General features: G+C 43.5%; 1 protein-coding gene across 1 annotated transcript; it reads left to right on the forward strand.

Moving 5' to 3' along the window:
* The first annotated feature begins 475 nt into the window (after positions 1-475).
* Positions 476-17,330, forward strand: CDK5R1 (cyclin dependent kinase 5 regulatory subunit 1). The gene is made up of 2 exons (XM_073607688.1): positions 476-878; positions 14,737-17,330. The coding sequence occupies exon 2, from the start codon at positions 14,825-14,827 to the stop codon at positions 15,704-15,706; it is 882 nt and encodes a 293-aa protein (XP_073463789.1). The 5' UTR covers positions 476-878; positions 14,737-14,824; the 3' UTR covers positions 15,707-17,330.
* The last annotated feature ends 175 nt before the right edge of the window (positions 17,331-17,505 follow it).

A 17,505-nucleotide genomic window follows, 5' to 3' on the forward strand; every position in this document is an offset into this window, starting at 1 on the left:
TGCGGTTGGTCCGGGGGGCCGAACGACCCGTTTGTTTGGCTGTTCGCCGAACAGCGAAAGTTCGGCCCAAACTGTTCGCCCATCCCTTTTTATATAACAAACTAAAGCCAAGCTCCAGCTCACACTTTATAAGCAACTATAGCAAACCCTTTTTTTCCTTTTGGGATAAAGGTTTTATATATATATAGATCACTAGGTGAAAATAGAAGAAAGAAAGCCTGAAAAAGAAAACGAAGGCAGTCATCACATCTAAAAACTGGTAACCTGCAATATAATACATTGATTTTGGGTTTAATTATTAGCAGGGGTTTCCTGAGCCCAGAAAGTGGTTGGTTTCCTCAATGATACAAGAATGGTTGGGAAAGTGTAGTGGAAGGCAGATGCAGAGCTGATTGCTGTAGCAGAAGGAGCTCTGATGGGGGAAGAGGCTGGAAATGTGCTGCAGCTGCATCCTGATCACACAAGAGGTGGGCGGGGCCAGAGGCTGTACTCAATCTGTCATTCACAGATCCTCCAGGCTGTGTGCATGCTGAGCAGAGCTCTGTGTACAGGCGATCTATGAAGAGGATGGATCCATCCCTGTATGGGTGACGGGGCCACAGATCAATCAGGGCCAAGGAGGTCTCCTGTGATCACACTGCAGTCATCTGGATTGTGCAGAGCCTATGGGAAGGAGCAGCAGAATGAATCTTGGATGAAAGCCTGCTGCAATCAACTTCAGCCCAGCTGACAGCAAGCTGCAGTGGCAGCCCAGGTCAGATCCTGCACCATCCCCACTCATCACATCCCTGGTATCTCCATCCATCCATCAAGACATGACAGCTGGACCTCCACACCACTGAGCCTGCTGCAATCACTGGCCAGCACTGCAGCTGGAGGTAGGTACTGCATACCCTAGGATGGGGAGTCCTATGAGAAAAGGACTGATTGACTGATATCTAGAGTCAGGAGGGTCATGTGCTCTCATGAGGATCCCCCCACCACCCCCCTCCTCCATTATATGCCTGCAAGATCATAGAATGGGTGATGGGGAGGAACAATGGGATCTCTATGTAATGTAGCTGCTGATATTTACCTAGATGGGGGAGACATGTGCTGGACAGTCTTCAAGGGAAAGCCTTCTCCTTTGTGTATTGTTTATTGGTGTGTATGTGTAAAATAAAAAAACACACACACACACACACACACACACACACACACACACACACACACACTGTATGTTTGCAAATATGGAGGGTGGGAGTTATACAGGCCGGGATTTTGCATGCCTCAGCACAATGTGGTTGCGCACACAGCCGTTGCTGATCACCATAGAGAATCATTGATGTTCTGGGGCCGACATGCTGTCAGATCCTCATCAACATGATCTGATTGGTCTTTTGATTGCATAAGAAACAATAGTATGTCGCTGGGTAGCATCAGACCCAATCCTAAAGAATGGATTTTTTTTTTTTACTGGACAGTCGTAATATGAAACCATCACCATATAAATGTGCTCGCTTCTCGATCACGGTCATGCATGTTTATACTACATTTGTTCCACAAGGATTCTGTAACATTTCGGTCTTCTGACTGCCATCTCATGTCTGTGGCCGGCCTTACTTAATGCTGAAGGTATAGAGGAAAGGATGTGTTCAGCATCTCATCCAGGGTTCCCACCCCGCCATATACAGTGGTGCCATCCGCCAGCCCCGCCATATACAGCGGTGCCATCCCCCCCATATACCGCCGTGCCATCCGCCAGCCCCGCCATATACCGCCGTGCCATCCGCCATATACCGCCGTGCCATCCCCCTCATATATTGCTGTGCCATCCGCCAGCCCTGCCATATACCGCCGTGCCATCCCCCTCATATATTGCTGTGCCATCCGCCAGCCCCGCCATATACCGCCGTGCCATCCGCCAGCCCCGCCATATACTGCCGTGCCATCCCCCTCATGCCATCCGCCAGCCCTGCCATATACCGCCGTGCCATCCGCCATATACTGCCGTGCCATCCGCCAGCCCCGCCATATACTGCCGTGGCATCCCCCTCATATACCGCCATGCCATCCGCCAGCCCCGCCATATACCGCCGTGCCATCCGCCAGCCCCGCCATATACAGCCATGCCAGATTCACTAGCCCCGCTATATACTATCCAATAGCCGTGCCATCCACTAGCCCCGCTATATAGCTCCGTGCCATCCACTAGTCCCGCTATATACTGCCACGCCATCCACTAGCCCCCGTTGTACACCTCCGTGCCTTCCCCAAACTCCCGCCGTATAGTGCCACACTGTCCGCTAGCCCCACTATATATACTGTTGTGCTGTAATACTATTTGACCATTTTTGTCAGACTTGACTGGTTCCGAAGCTTATTTACAAAGAAATGTTCACATCTCGGGGGAAAAAAACGAAATTGGCTTGTGTGTGACTAGCATTAACCTCTGTAAATAGGCAGGCAAGGAAGAGGGAGCTTGCTTGGTGATCAATCCTTTTATAGAGCAGCAATCATAATCTCACCAACCAGAGTTCACCTTACATCAGTTTACAGCAATCAGAACAATAAAAGATGAGTGCTGATTGGCTGCTGTTGGTTTCTGCAGCTTTCTCTTTTAATAAGGTTAGTTGTGTTTCATTGATCAACTATACCTTGTCTTGCTTATAATATACAAGTGTATGCAGTTACTAATCAGTTTGCCTAAAATTGATAATGACAAAGAAATAGATGGAATATTTAAAGTAAAAGAGAAAATCTCTCTTCTCTATCTATTAATTTTAATTTTTTTTTTTAATTGCATAATTCAGCTATAAAATTGTGTGTGTGTGTGTTCTATATCTACTGCCTCTCTTTCTGTATTGTCTTGTTTATCTGGGTATGGTATATGTAGATAGATCTATATCTCTGTAAATCAGTTTCATTCCCGCAATGATGGCCCTTTAAGTCACTCTCCAATATCAATCGCCCCATCAAATGCTATTAATATAATATTTTCTGCTTTCCCGCTAACCTCCTGAGCCATCATCGACCATACAGTATGTACTTCTCCAATTCCCCATTGTTTGAAAATTCCTCCAACAGCCCTCTATTATTCTTCCCTCTCCATCAATAATGATTCATCGGAGCGATCGTCCTCCTCCATTCCACATCAGCTCCCCCCCCCCCCCCCTGCACACCACAGCCAGAGGATTCAGCCATGTGAATGTGCCTGCCTGCTAGAGCCAGTCAACCATTATGGCAGCTGGCGCCCCAGGCTGGAGGCTTGCGGTGCATTGTGTGAACGCCGGCTTTGTATATCGTGTCATTCCCACATCAAAACACTGACATTCCGTCCATCGGGGATCTTTTCACTGACTCTCACCGCAGCCATTCAGGCCAATGGAGTCATCCAATTAAAAAAAAAAAAAAAAAAAAAGTGGGGGTAAAAAAAAAAAAAAAAGCTTGCAGTTGAATTTTCGGGCCTGTTTACACATGGCGGCTCAGCGTGTAACAGCGCTTTTCAAAACTGCATTCACATTTCACATAGCACTATTTGTATCATTTTAAAATCTATGTAACCTGTATCATGAAAATGCTAAATATGCTAATATAATATCTGCAGTTTTCTTTTAAAATTAATACCTGGTGATCCTGCCATAAGGACCCTTCACCCTTGTTCAAGCACTTCCTGTTATATGGTGACAACACGCAGTCCCTATGTCTGAATTGTGCTCTGCATCGCCACCATGTTGCAAGCGCTTCTTTGGACAACCATGTCCGCGTTCAATGTGCCATTGTCATCAGTAAGCTGGTCCTGAGCAACAAAATGCAACCATTGCTGAAATGCATGCAGACAGGAAGTGGCTGCAAAGAAAATGGAGGAGATTAGCAGCACTGGAAGGCAAAGGGGAAAAAATGGGTTAAAACTTTTTTCTAAAAACGGGGAGGAAGCATGGAAATTACTTGACATACAGAGGTTGATTTACTTAAACTGGAGAGTGCAAATTTTGGTGCAGCTGTGCATGGTAGCCAATCAGCTTCTGACTTCAGATTGTTCAGTTAAGATTTGGCGAGAAAACCTGGAAGCTGATTGCTTTCTATGCAGAACTGCACCAGATTTTGCACTCTCGTTTTCGTAAATCAGCTCCACAGTGCTTTAGAAACCGAATTATCGCTCAATTGAGGATTCCATCTAGTTCAAAAATGAGTGCAAGGTACTGCAGTCATGCGTGTTTTACATGCGTTTTAAGCCTGGGTTCACACTAGATGTGGAGTGAATTCGCTGTGGATTCGGCACCACCTCTAAATCGTAACTTGTCCGGAGTGTATGTTAACGACGCCCCGCAATCCAGTTTGCAAAATGCAGCGCGATTTGCAGAATCGGATCGCGTGGGTGTTCCGATTCTGGTGCAGACCAAAAAAAAGGGTCCTGTACCAGTGTGGTGTGTGTGTTTTTTTTTTTTTTTTTTTTTTTTTTTTTTTTTTTTTTGCAATAAGAATCCATGGCTCAAATCGCACCCCAGAGACTCTGCATGTAATTCGCACAGGAATGTGCTGCGATTTCAGTGCAAGTGAAATGCTGTGTCCCACACGGCATCAGAGTGAACCCAGGCTTAGACTTGGGGTGGGGTGCAGCAAAAATGCATGGTTGAGCCACGCTTTTTTTTTTTTTTTTTTTTTTTTTTTTGCCTTCTGACCACCCCCTACCTTAAGCCGCAATAAACAGCGGATGGGGATGTTTACAGGCTGTGACGCATTGCACCCGTGGCAAAGTTCACCCGACATGTAGTGATCAGCAGGCAGAAAGCGCACCAAACACTGCACGTGGTTGCGGCACGCTTGGCAGCAAAAATAGGGTTCTTTATCGCCCGTCAGACTCTGAAGCAAGATTCAAGCGTGGATCTGGTTTCAGAGGAAAGGGAGGTTTTAAATGCATGTCTAAATCCACCCTTAGGGCAGATATAGTCATGGCTCCAAATCTCCCTTTCCTGTCAATCCCAAGGAAGTGAAGCAACAATTAAAGTGCTTGTAAACCCTGTTGCACCACTTTTACCTAAGATAAGCATATAATAAGGCTTACCTGTAGGTACTGGAAATGTCTCCTAAACCGGCATGGTTTAGGGGATATTTACCATATACGCTTGCGCCGGCGTCATCGGCGCATGCATACTGAAGAAAGGGCCCATTCCATGACCGTTGGCTCCCGTGCGCATGCGACTCCGGACAGTCAGAGTCCACGGCCCCGGAAGGAAGAAGAGTGAAGATGGATGCGGGGACATCACAGGTTTCGTTTGCAGGTAAGTGGCACATAATGGACTAATATGTCATGCCTACAAGCCCATTATGCTTTTACTTTGCAGGGAACAAAAGAGAAAGGAAACTCATCAGGGTTTACTTCCTCTTTAACCGCTTCCCGACCAGCGCACACCAATATACGTCGGCAGAGTAGCACTGGTGGGCAAAAGGGCGTACAGGTACGTCCCCTTTAAGAAGCAGCACCCGCCGCCCGCCAGGTTCTCTGTGACGGCGGGTCTTGCAGACTCGATGTCCGTCAGGTGCCCGCGATCGTGTCACGAAGAGGTAGAACGGGGAGATGCTTTTGTAAACAAAGCAGTTCCCCATTCTGCCTAGTGACATGACAGAGATCACTGCTCTCTGTCATCGGGAGCAGTGATCGCTGTCGTGTATAGTAGCCCCCCCCACAGTTAGAATCTCTCCCTAGGACACACCTAACCCCTTCATCGCCCCCCTAGAGGTTTACCCCTTCACTGCCAGTGTCATTTACACAGTAATCATTGCATTTTTATAGCCCTGATCGCTGTATAAATGACAATGGTGTCAAAAGTCTCCGATGTGTCCGCCATAATGTGGCAGTCCCAATAAAAATCGCAGATCGCCGCCATTACTAATAATAAAATATCCATAAAACTATTCCCTATTTTGTAGACGTGATAACTTTTGCGCAAACCGATATACGCTTATTGCGATATATTATTTTTTTTTTTTTCCAAAAATATGTAGAAGAATACATATCGGCCTAAACTGAGGAAAAAAAAAATTTTTTTTATATTTGTGGGGGATATTTATTATAGCAAAATGTAAAAAAATATTGCTTTTTTGAAAAAAAAAAAAAAAAAAAAAATTGTTGCTCCCCCCCCCCCCCCTCTCTTCCTTCTTCCTTTTTTTTTTTTTTTTTTATAGCACAAAAAATAAAAACCGCAGATGTGATCAAATTCCACCAAAAGAAAGCTGTATTTGTGGAAAAAAAAGGACGTCAATTTTCTTTGGGTGCAACATCACACGACCGCGCAATTGTCAGTTAAAGCAACGCAGTGCCAAATCGCAAAAAGTGCTTGTGGTCAGGAAGGGGGCAAATCCTTCCAGGACTGTGAAGTGGTTAAGGTGACATAGAACCATGGAACCTACACCATTAACAGATCACCTATCCTTATCCAAGCAGAATCTGTTAGAGGTCTGGTTCACACCTATGCATGTTTTGGCGCATTTCAGTTTGGCAGAAACACACTACAGTCCATTTTAATATGGTTTCCTATGGATGTAGTTCAAATCCAGTGCATTTTATGGAAATGGCCAGGGACTTGTTTTTGGTTCCACAGACTTCAATGGATCAAATGTCTGTTGCAAAACGCACCCTCAATATGCAAATTGCAACCTGCATAGGTGTGAACCAGGCCTCAGGCTTCACTCACACCAGGTGCATTGGGCAGCATTGGATCATCATTGATCAATGCACTTTATAGACCTGGTTCACACCTATTCATGTTGCAGTTTTGCATATTGAGGGTGCGTTTTGCAATAGACCTTTTTGATTCATTGAAGTCTATGGAACCGAAAACCAGAAAAAAAGTCCCCTGGCCCTTTCCATAAAATGCAGATGTGAACTACATTCATAGGAAACCATGTTAAATGGACTGTAGTGTGTTTTACTGAAAATGCACACAAAAAAATGCATAACTGTGAACCAGGCCTTATAAAACAATTGTTTCCTGTCCACAGAATACAGGTGCGTTGTGTTAAGACATCCAGCCCCCCAGGTCCGTCCGCACTGATGTGCCTCCCACATAGGTCAGGTGAAGCTCCTACCTAACTGCACGGCATGTATACTAGGATAGACTCCGGAGAGTCGCATTCCTGTAACACTTGTAGAAAAGTCCATAAACCCAACAATCACAACAGGCAGCGAGGGGGAAGGGGGGGGGGGGGGGGCGGGGGGGTTGACCGTTGACAGGTTTTGTGTTCACTGGTGCTTACTCATCCCATCATGTTACAACAACGTGTTATGAGTAAGTACTAGTGAGTGTGAAGTGCATCAACCATCAACTAGATGTGATCGGGGTTTTAAGGACTTTTCTACAATAAGTCATTACAGGAGTGTGGCTAAAAAGGCAAAAAAGAACCGCACTAAAACAAATCTCAATTAATATATATATATTATATATATAACAAGCAGCAGCATGAAGTGGGATACACACAAAAAGTAACTTTAGAAGAGAGAAGCTGCGCTACAAAAGTCCCAATCAATCAAGTCAGGCATATAAAAAAAAAAAAGTCCATAGTAAAAATCACTTTTTCTTCTTAATGGCACCACAGTGATTACACACAAAGAGAAGAGCGCCCAACCACTGTAATAAGGATCTGCTTACCAGACGGCAAGCATAAAGGGCAGAAGGCTATAACCCAGCCGCGGCCTTTAGCTTGCAGATGACAATCAAATCGATTCCAGCAGACTGGATGGTTACAAATCTCTCCCTCTCGCCGTCTATGGCAGGGATATGCAATTAGCGGACCTCAAGCTGTTGCAAAACTACAAGTCCCATTATGCCTCTGGGTGTCATGCTTGTGGCTGAGTCTTGCTATGCCTCATGGGACTTGTAGTTCTGCAACAGCTGGAGGTCCGCTAATTGCATATCCCTGGTCTATGGGGTCCGTTTTCACTTGGGGGGGGGGGGGGGGGGGGGGGGGGAGGCAGGTTGGACCCAGAATAGACTGACAGCAATGCCCGGCTGTGACCTCTCCCAGGCGCCGTGCTCCCTATAAACAATAACGCGGAAGCTCCTAGTGGTCAGGGGGTGTCTGAGTGGAAGGGATGATGGAAGAACCGTAGTCGCCAGACTTCCAATTATATTTTATATGGAATGGAAGGAATTTTTAATAGTAACTTTTCTTTAAATATCACCTTTAGAAGAATAGAAAGCATTACTATATAATTTTAATGTGTAGTAAACCCAATTACTAAAAAGTTATATAAGATTTAGCATTTCGTTATTTTAAAAGGTACTATAAAATCTACACCTTTCATTAAAGTTATACCTGGTGATCCAGCCTCTGTCGTCTTATTCTGTAACCTGGTGATCCTGTTTTTATTCTGTAATCTGGCCCATTCTGTAACTTGGTGATCCTGCCATTAAGGTGTTTGTTCAGTCACTTCCTGTTCTATGGTGACAACACTCTGCCTCTCTCTGCTTCTTCTTCTAACATGGTGATCCTGCCATTAGGGTGCTTGTTGAGTCCCTTCCTGTTCTAGGGTGACAACACTCTGCCTCTGTCTTCTTATTCTGTAACCGGGCCCATTCTGTAACCTGGTGATCCTGCCATACAGGTGGTTGTTCAGTCACTTAACTTCCTGTTCTAGGGTGACAACACTCTGCCTCCTCCTTTTCTGTAACCCAGTGTTCAAGCATGAAGGGTTTAGTGCTGGAAAACACTTTTTGATAGATAAAAAGTGCATTTTATATAAATCTATAGAGATCAGGACAAATGAGGAGGAATGAGGGACATTGCTCCAAATCAGGGACAGTTGGGAGCCATGTGTTCCTGTTCTAGGGTGACAACACTCTGCCTCACTCTCCGTATTCTGTAACTGGGCCCATTCTGTAATCTGGTGATCCTGCCATGAAGGTTGTTCAGTCACTTCACTTCCTGTTAAAGGGTAACAACACTTCCTCCTCCCTTATTTTGTGATCCTGCATAGGGATTCTTGTTCACTTCCTGTTAGTGACAACAGTCGGCTTCTGTCTTCCAATTGTGCTTCTGTGTTGTCACACAGGCTTCTGTTGGAGACTACAAGTGGCCATTTCAATACACATCATGTAGGCATGGTCCACTGTTAGATTGTATGGAGACCTGAAGTAGTTGCAGTGAGGCTGAAAAACAACAACATTGCAAACAAGTACTTTTATTTAATAAAAAAAAATAAGCCTGGTCAGATCCCTAGAAATTGGGGACTGTCGATAACAATGCTTCAGTAGGGGGCCATTGCCTCTTCTGATTCATTCTGTAACCTGTATTACAAGTTTTCAGTCAGCGTTTCACAGGATCATTTTACCTCCAACAATACACATTTGCTGAGAGAGTACAGACCCGGGTCAGCTGCTTTAGACCTTTTTGGTCTGTATTTCCATGGTGAGAGGCCTAGGGACCTGCACCAAACCTTTGGGAGCTCGGCTGCTCCAGTGATTTTCAGCGGCAATGCTACACGGCTCACAATTGCCTGCAAAACATTTGTTTCTTGTAATAAAATTGAAGCTTGCGGCCCCAGTTATGTATCATAAAGCGCCCCAGGTCTCTGCTGATGTCCAGTAACATTTTTAAGCTTCACATACAGTAATTTCACATGGCACCCCAACACAATAAGACACCTTTTCACACGGGAGGCGTTTTTCAAGCGCTAAAGGGCTAAAAATAGTGCCTGTAAAAGCGCCTAAAAAAAAATAAATGAAAAGCCTCCCCTGCCACCTCAATGTGAGCGCCCGAGTGCTTTCATACTGGGGCGGTGCGCTTGCAGGACGTTGGAAAAAGTCCTAGAGGTGGCATCTTTGAAGCGGTGTACAGTATACGCTGCTCCTCCACCGTCCCTGCTCATTGAAATAAATGGGCACTGCTGCTGTAGTGCCAGCAAAGCACTTTGGCAGCGGCGATATGTGGCCGCATTTAACCCTTTCTTTGGCCGCTAGTGGGGTGCTTTGTTAAAAGCACCCCACTAGCGGCCGAAAAAGCGCTGCTAAAATGACGTTAAAGCGCCGCTAAAACTAGCGCCGCTTTACGGCTGATGTGGTCAGCTGGCAATGTGAGAGGTGTCTAAGTGTAAGTCAGCGGCCTGGGAATGCAGAAGTGAATGTGGTGTGTGGTTTATTTATTTATTTTTTTTTTCCATTCACTTCCTGCAGACTTGGTGTTACTAAACACACAACAGTAAAGTGACGATGTATAGGCAGTAAAGCACGCTTGTTCTACCCACTGTGAACCTAAGGGGTTAATCCTCCGCATTGTGCTTAAAAAGGCTGTTTGATCCTGTCTTCTCTGATCCTCCCCTTCTACTGTCCCAATCCATCTCCCGAGAGCTTTGGAGGCACTTGGCACATGCTCAGTTTGGCGTGTATTGCTAGAGAGTTTTGTGGTGTGTGTGTGTGGTGTGTCTTTTTTTTTTCCCCCTTGGGGATGTGATCAGCATAGGGCCAATCAGCGCTGTCTAGGCAGAGGATCAGGGGTCCTGCAGCCTCACAAGACCATCAGAGGAGAATGAAAACTACTCCTACAAGCTTTAACCAGACATTGATAGAAGTTACAAGACTGCTATATACTGCTGATGTGAAAGGGTATTTAGCAGTTTATATTTACTAAAATAATTGCATTTCTGTGTACTTTGGGAGACCAGCTATAGTGAATACAGGGTCCTGGGTTTGGGAACACTTTAACAGAAAGTGAGAGGATATCTTTCAAATGTAAGGGAAATATCCTCTTAAACAGTTGTCATGGGAGGAAGTGTCCTTAGAAGATTTCCTCTTCTGGTAGTCTCACTTTAATTACTGGTGATATTGTTGATCAGGACCATAAGAATGAATCTCCTTTTTAAAGAGGAGCTCCAATCATATTTTGGTTTATTACAAGTCAGCAGATATATATATATATATATATATATATATATATATATATATATATATATATATATATATATATATATATATATATATATATATATATATATATATATATATATATATATATTTTACACATACATCTGCTCCAAGGATCCAGTGATGTGGTCACCGAGCTGCTCTCCCTGGCGCTGGCATTTCAACCCCAAAAAGTGCCATTTGTAGAAGAGGATGGGGGATGGAGGCCTTAAAGTGGAGCTCCACTTTAGCAAGAATAGAGACCGTGATTAAAAACCCAAAAGAGGTTCTAACCCCTTTCCTCATTCTATCCAAATCTTAAAAAAAAAAAAAATGCTTTGCATTGACGTGAACAAACAATTACGCCATCACCCGTTCTATATTAGGAGAGCTGTAATGACCTATTGAAGATCTTAAAATGGTAATGTCCCCAGCTGAGGATAAGGTTGTGATAACTGATAATTATTTAGACAGAAGTAAACAGGAATTTCACATTCAAATGGTGACGACTATAAATAAGAAGCCATCAGCTGCACCCAGAGCAAATGCAGCCAGATTATATCCAGTAATTGGGACAATGGAGACGATGGCAATTTGCAGCTGACTCATTGCAGATTTCACTCCCAGGCCAGAAGGTTTGTAGGTGTCATCCATTCACATAGGAATGCAGACAGCCAGACAAAGGCTCTTCAGGATTGACTGGAGCGTTCCCCATAAACATGGACAGAGTAGATGTATATTATTGTGGCAGAGTTCATCAACCTTTTTGTTGACCTACAGTGCCTTGCAAAAGTATTCACCCCCCTTGGCATTTTTCGTGTTTTTGTTGCATCACAACCTGAAATTTAACATGGATTGTTTGAGGATTTGCATCATTTAATTTACAGAACATGCCCAACTTTGAAGATGGTGTGGGTTTTTTTTTTTTTTGTTTGCTTCACAATAAATAAAACCCAAAAAAAACAAATAGGACAAAATAACAGAAAAAGTCAATGTGCATAACTATTCACCCCCCTATTTAATACTTTGTAGAGCCACCTTTTGCGGCCATAACAGCACCAAGTCGCTTTTGATAAGTCTCTATGAGCTTACCACATCTTACCACTGGGATTTTTGCCCTTTCCACTTTGCAAAACTGCTCCAGCTCCTTCAAGTTGGATGGTTTGCGCTTGTGAACAGCAATCTTTATGTCTGACCACAGATTTTCTATTGGATTGAGCTCTGGGCTTTGACTAGGCCATTCCAACACATTTACATGTTTCCTCTTAAACCACTCAAAGTGTTGCTTTAGCAGTGTGTTTGGGGTCATTGTCCTGCTGGAAGGTGAACCTCCATCCTAGCCTCAAATCACACATAGAGCGGTACAGGTTTTGCTCAAGATTATCCCTGTATTTAGCACCATCCATCTTTCCCTCAACTCTGACCAGTTTCCCAGTCCCGACTAATGAAAAACCTCCCCACAGCATGATGCTGCCACCACCATGTTTCAATGTGGGGATGGTGTTCTTTGGGTAATGTGATGTGTTGAGTTTGCGCCACACATAGCATTTTTCTTTGATGGCCAAAAAGTTCAATTTTAGTCTTATCAGACCAGAGCACCTTCCTCCATACAGTTTGGGAGTCTCCCACATGCCTTTTCGCAAACTCAAAACGTGCCATTTTGTTTTGTTTTTTGCTGACAGTAATGGCTTTCTTCTGACCACTCTGCCATAAAGCCCAACTCTATGGAGCGTACGGCTTATTATTGTCCTGTGTACAGATACTCCAGTCTCTGCTGTGGAACTCTGCAGCTCCTCCAGGGTTACCTTAGGTCTCTGTGCTGCCTCTTTGAATAATGCCCTCCTTCCCCGGTCTGAGAGTTTTGGTGTGTGGCCGTCTCTTGGCAGGTTTGCTGTTGTGCCATGTTCTTTCCATTTGGTTATGATAGATTTGATGGTGCTCTTAGGGATCATCAAAGATTTGGATATTTTTTTTTTTATAACCTAACCCTGACTTGTACTTCTCAACAACATTGTCCCTTACTTGTTTGGAGAGTTCCTTCGTCTTCATGGCAGTGTTTGGTTAGTGGTGCCTAGGTGTTGAAGCCTCTGGGGCCTTTCAAAAAGGTGTGTGTGTGTGTGTGTGTGTGTGTGTGTGTGTGTGTGTGTGTGTGTGTGTGTGTGTAATGACAGATCATGTGACACTTGGATTGCACACAGGTGGACATCATTTCACTAATTATGTGACTTCTGAAGGTAACTGGTTGCACCAGAGCTTTTTATTGGCTTCATAACAAAGGGGGGGTGAATACATACGCACATGCCAATTATCAGTTTTGATTTCTGAAGATTTATGTATATAATATATATATATATTTTTCTAATTTTACTTCACCAACTTAGACTATTGTGTTCTGATCCATCACATATAATTTAGATTAAAAAAACATTGAAATAAAGGCTGTAATGTAACAAAATGGGTAAAAAGCCAAGGGGGTGAATACTTTTGCAAGGCACTGTACGTGTCAGTCACAGCCAGCGATCTAGCCAAACAAGGTAATGGAAAAACTGCACCCTGATGTCTAGTATTGTGAAATATGGTAATTTATGAATCAGACTTCTGCTTAATTACTTATGCAAAGTATTTGATTAAGCAGGTGCTTAGATATTTCAGTTCTGATTACTTCTTGAGGTTCATATTAAAGTTGTCGAAGAGCTGCATCTGGCTCCTGAGGAAATGGTTAGGGAACACTACTTACAAATGTCACTAATTGAGGTTTGAAAATGGGGCCTCCATCCACCTTCAGTGCGGAACTAATATGACATAATGGGGTATCTCATTAAGTTTGGGAGAATTAACAAATAACACTTATTAGAAAAATGCAGGCATCTCTGTGGTTACTCAACTGTCTTCCTTTAACACTGAGACTTGCATATAAAAGTCACACCATCCCATAAAATACATTTCATACATTCTACTTTAATGTGTGGTCAAAAAAATGAAAAGAATCGCATTGTATGGAGGGTATAGCGCTGTAGTACCTGGTTTCTGGATTCTGTTTCTGCAAGGAACACAGTTTTCATGGAGTTTCTATGCCCTCCTCCATGTCCTGTGTGGACGACTTTTAGGGACTCAATCTAAAAGGGGGTAATCGGCCTTCAGCCAACGGTGTGCGAGTGACTTAGGACGTTAAATTATAGTGTGTGCGTGTCAGGACAAGATTTTTTTGTGGACTAAGTGGTGTGGGCTCTGACTAGTTTTTCTTTTGTTATACTTGAAACCACCCGCCAATTAACACAAAATCAGACCCTAGGGTATAGACAAGAACTGGGAGACTAGACTCCTTGAGATTAAACAGGAAGTGTGCACAGGACAGCTCTGAATTTTTGACAAGAGCAACGTTTTTTTCTTTTTGCGTTCTCTAACCTATATATTATTTATTTATTTTTTTAATCCTGTTTTGATAGTATATTTAGCAGACCAATTGGTAGAAAATAAGACCTTCATTGATGGTTACATACACATTAAGGGCCTGTGTAGATGGGCTTTGGCTTGCGTTGATGGTATAAGTTTCTGCAGTTGACCTCCTTCTGACCTATATTTGACCTGCTTTTAATTGGAGTTTGCATTACCATAGACTATTATGGGAATGCAAAACTGGCCTGAAGTGAACAAAAGCCCTTCAACACAGGCCCCAAGCCTCTTCAGGGCCAGAGGCCCCAGTTTGTCATATGGTGTATCTTAAAGGTTAATTTATGGGCTTAGATATGTGTTGGCTTTATGTGGTGGGTAGGATGTTTCTGTATATTTTGATACATATGTCACAAGTAGAAATAAATAACTGATTGCGAAATCTTTTTTTTTTATTTTTCTTTTTTAGGTTTTCATTCAAGCAGTAACGACCTGAAATGATGCTGGAAATTTGACTTTCCCCTTTTAAAAGCTTTGTCTTCAGGCCCAACCAAACCATGGGGACGGTCCTCTCCATATCCCCAAGCTACCGCAAGGCGGGACTGTTTGAAGGCAGCTCATCCAGTGTGGCTCATTACACTGCTGTCCAGAATAGCAAGAATGGGAAATCTCTCAAGAGACATTCGTTTATCTCTGTGTTACCATGGAAACGACTTGTGGCAGTCTCTTCCAAAAAGAGACAACCGAAAAAGAGTCAGACCAACAACGGTTACCAGAACAACATAACTCATCTCAATAGCGAGAACCTTAAGAAGTCCCTCTCTTGTGCTAACCTATCCAGCTTCACGCAGGACTCAAAAGATTCTGTTTCTAAGGACCCAGTGTCTTCTGTCAGTAAGTCTTCTCAGCAGCAGCAAGTGCACTCTTCTCCAAAACGCGTGGTGGTGCAGGCTTCCACCAGTGAACTGCTGAAATGTCTTGGAGAGTTTCTTTGCCGAAGGTGTTACAAGTTGAAGCATCTTTCACCTACAGACCCTGTGCTATGGCTGAGAAGTGTAGACCGATCTCTACTACTCCAGGGGTGGCAGGACCAAGGCTTCATCACCCCAGCCAATGTGGTCTTCTTGTATATGCTTTGCCGAGATGTCATTTCTTCAGAGCTGACCAGCGAGCAAGAATTACAGGCTTCTTTACTGACCTGCGTATACCTATCCTACTCCTACATGGGCAATGAAATCTCTTATCCGCTAAAGCCCTTCCTAGTGGAAAGCTCTAAAGAGGCTTTTTGGGACCGATGCCTGTCTGTCATTGGACTAATGAGCCCCAAGATGCTGCGCATCAATGCAGACCCCCAGTATTTCACGCAGATCTTTGCTGATCTGAAAGCTGAGGGCATCCAAGAGGACAAGAACAGGCTGATGATAGGCTTGGATCGGTGAACTCTATGAACAGCTGGGGCTGGGAGGATGTTCAAGGTATAAGAGATGAGCGTGTTCGGAGAGTTGGTTCAGAGCAATGCTCTGCTGGAAACTGGTAATAGAACTGTGGCCCCTGGCAGGGTTTAACACTGGAATTCTGGTTCGATTTTTGAAAACCCTTTTCAGGTCTTAGCCAGAAGAAGTTGTCACGTTTATAGTGCTTGGCAGGTCTCAAGCAAGAAAAAGTTTACACAGTGCAATGTTCTGCAGTCCTCTGTGCAGGAATGCTCTGCAGGTCTGAAAATAGGTGGCATTGGTGAGGTTATGGTGGCATGTATAAAGAGACTTGGACATTACTCAGTTTTTTCGATAATCCACCAGTCTAACTTCCATTCTCATGTCTGCGCCTATCAAAGAAATTTTTGGCTATCACCTTAATTAACCTGATAGTTATTGTGCAATCTCATTAACCCTTAACTTGCACAGCTGAGGTGACAGTAGGCCATGCAATGCATGACAGAATTGCAAATGGTTTTTCTTACTGGGTATTAACTGCTTAGTGAAGAGACTGAAATAAGTTAACTTTTTTCTAGTTCCTTACATTAGAGCTTATTGCAGATGCCTAGAAGGCCTTCTACGTTTCTCCTACTCCATCATTGGAAGGAGGTTTCTGCTTTCAACATACCCATGTATTGGTTCATTGGCTTGTATAAGATTGCCAGAGGAGAAACTTTTTTTTTTTTTTTTTTTTTTTATGGGTTATCTCTCTTGTTGCTGAGCTAGGGCATAAGATACTCTCTGCAGCGGAGCTGACTATTATCCCAGGGCAATAGAAATGAAAATGTTTCTGCTTGAGACACATACAGCTAATAGGCCATGCATTTATTTAGAGGGAACCTATCAGATGGGAATATGAAAACTGTGTATGCTGACTTGTGTCTGCAGTTGCACGTTCCAGGGCTATGATCCTTACCCTTCTGTTCCTGAACAAGAATGCATGTTAGGTGTCTGTTGGCCAAGTTATATGCTTATTTCAGAATCAGCACCTTACCAAGTAGACAAGGGAGGGTAAGGGTGGCACCCCCAGAGCCTGCACCATCAAATGCAAGTCAGCAAGGGCAAGTTTCTGATTTTCTGCCCTGTCTGTTCCTTTTGATGCTGCAGAGTATTTACCAACCTGTAGAATAATCCCAATCTTAGTAGGGAACCCACTTTAATAAGGGAAGCGATTTTGGGGGATGATGGGCAACTGTGACAATGCAGCCTGTTTATTTTCAATGAAGAATGGAAGGGCCTTGGTGACTTTAGCAGCTCCTATTAAATTCACCTGTAATTGAACATTCAAATTCTGTCCCTAAATCTTGCTAGGGTATTTATTTCAGTACCCCACGTAACACTTTGATATTGTCATAATTATAGTTCACCACTAAAGAGTCCCGCAGACATTTTTGGGGCTCTCCTATTGAGCACTTTGTTTCTGACGGAATATTCTATTCCTAACTTCATTATCAGTTTTGGGTGGACTTGCTTTATTAAGGACATAGTTTCCATTTTAGTTTAAGAATCAAAATTTGCCTAAATAATTTCCTTTGCAGAGGAAGAGGGTCAAAAATAGCTTTTTTTTTTTTTTTTTTTATTATAAAAACCCTATATTTTGCACTAATTGTACACTGCTTTACCCACTTCTTTTGTTCAAAGGCACAGTTACCCATAGGGTTGAACTGCAAATTCATTTGTATCTTCTAGATGTCTGAATGAACAAGTGTCTAATTCCTGAGATCAGACATTCCCTTGTTTAAAACTCATGGACCTATTCAGTA

The sequence above is a fragment of the Aquarana catesbeiana genome, linkage group LG12 (genome assembly GCF_042186555.1).
Source record: "Aquarana catesbeiana isolate 2022-GZ linkage group LG12, ASM4218655v1, whole genome shotgun sequence".
NCBI lineage: Eukaryota > Metazoa > Chordata > Amphibia > Anura > Ranidae > Aquarana > Aquarana catesbeiana.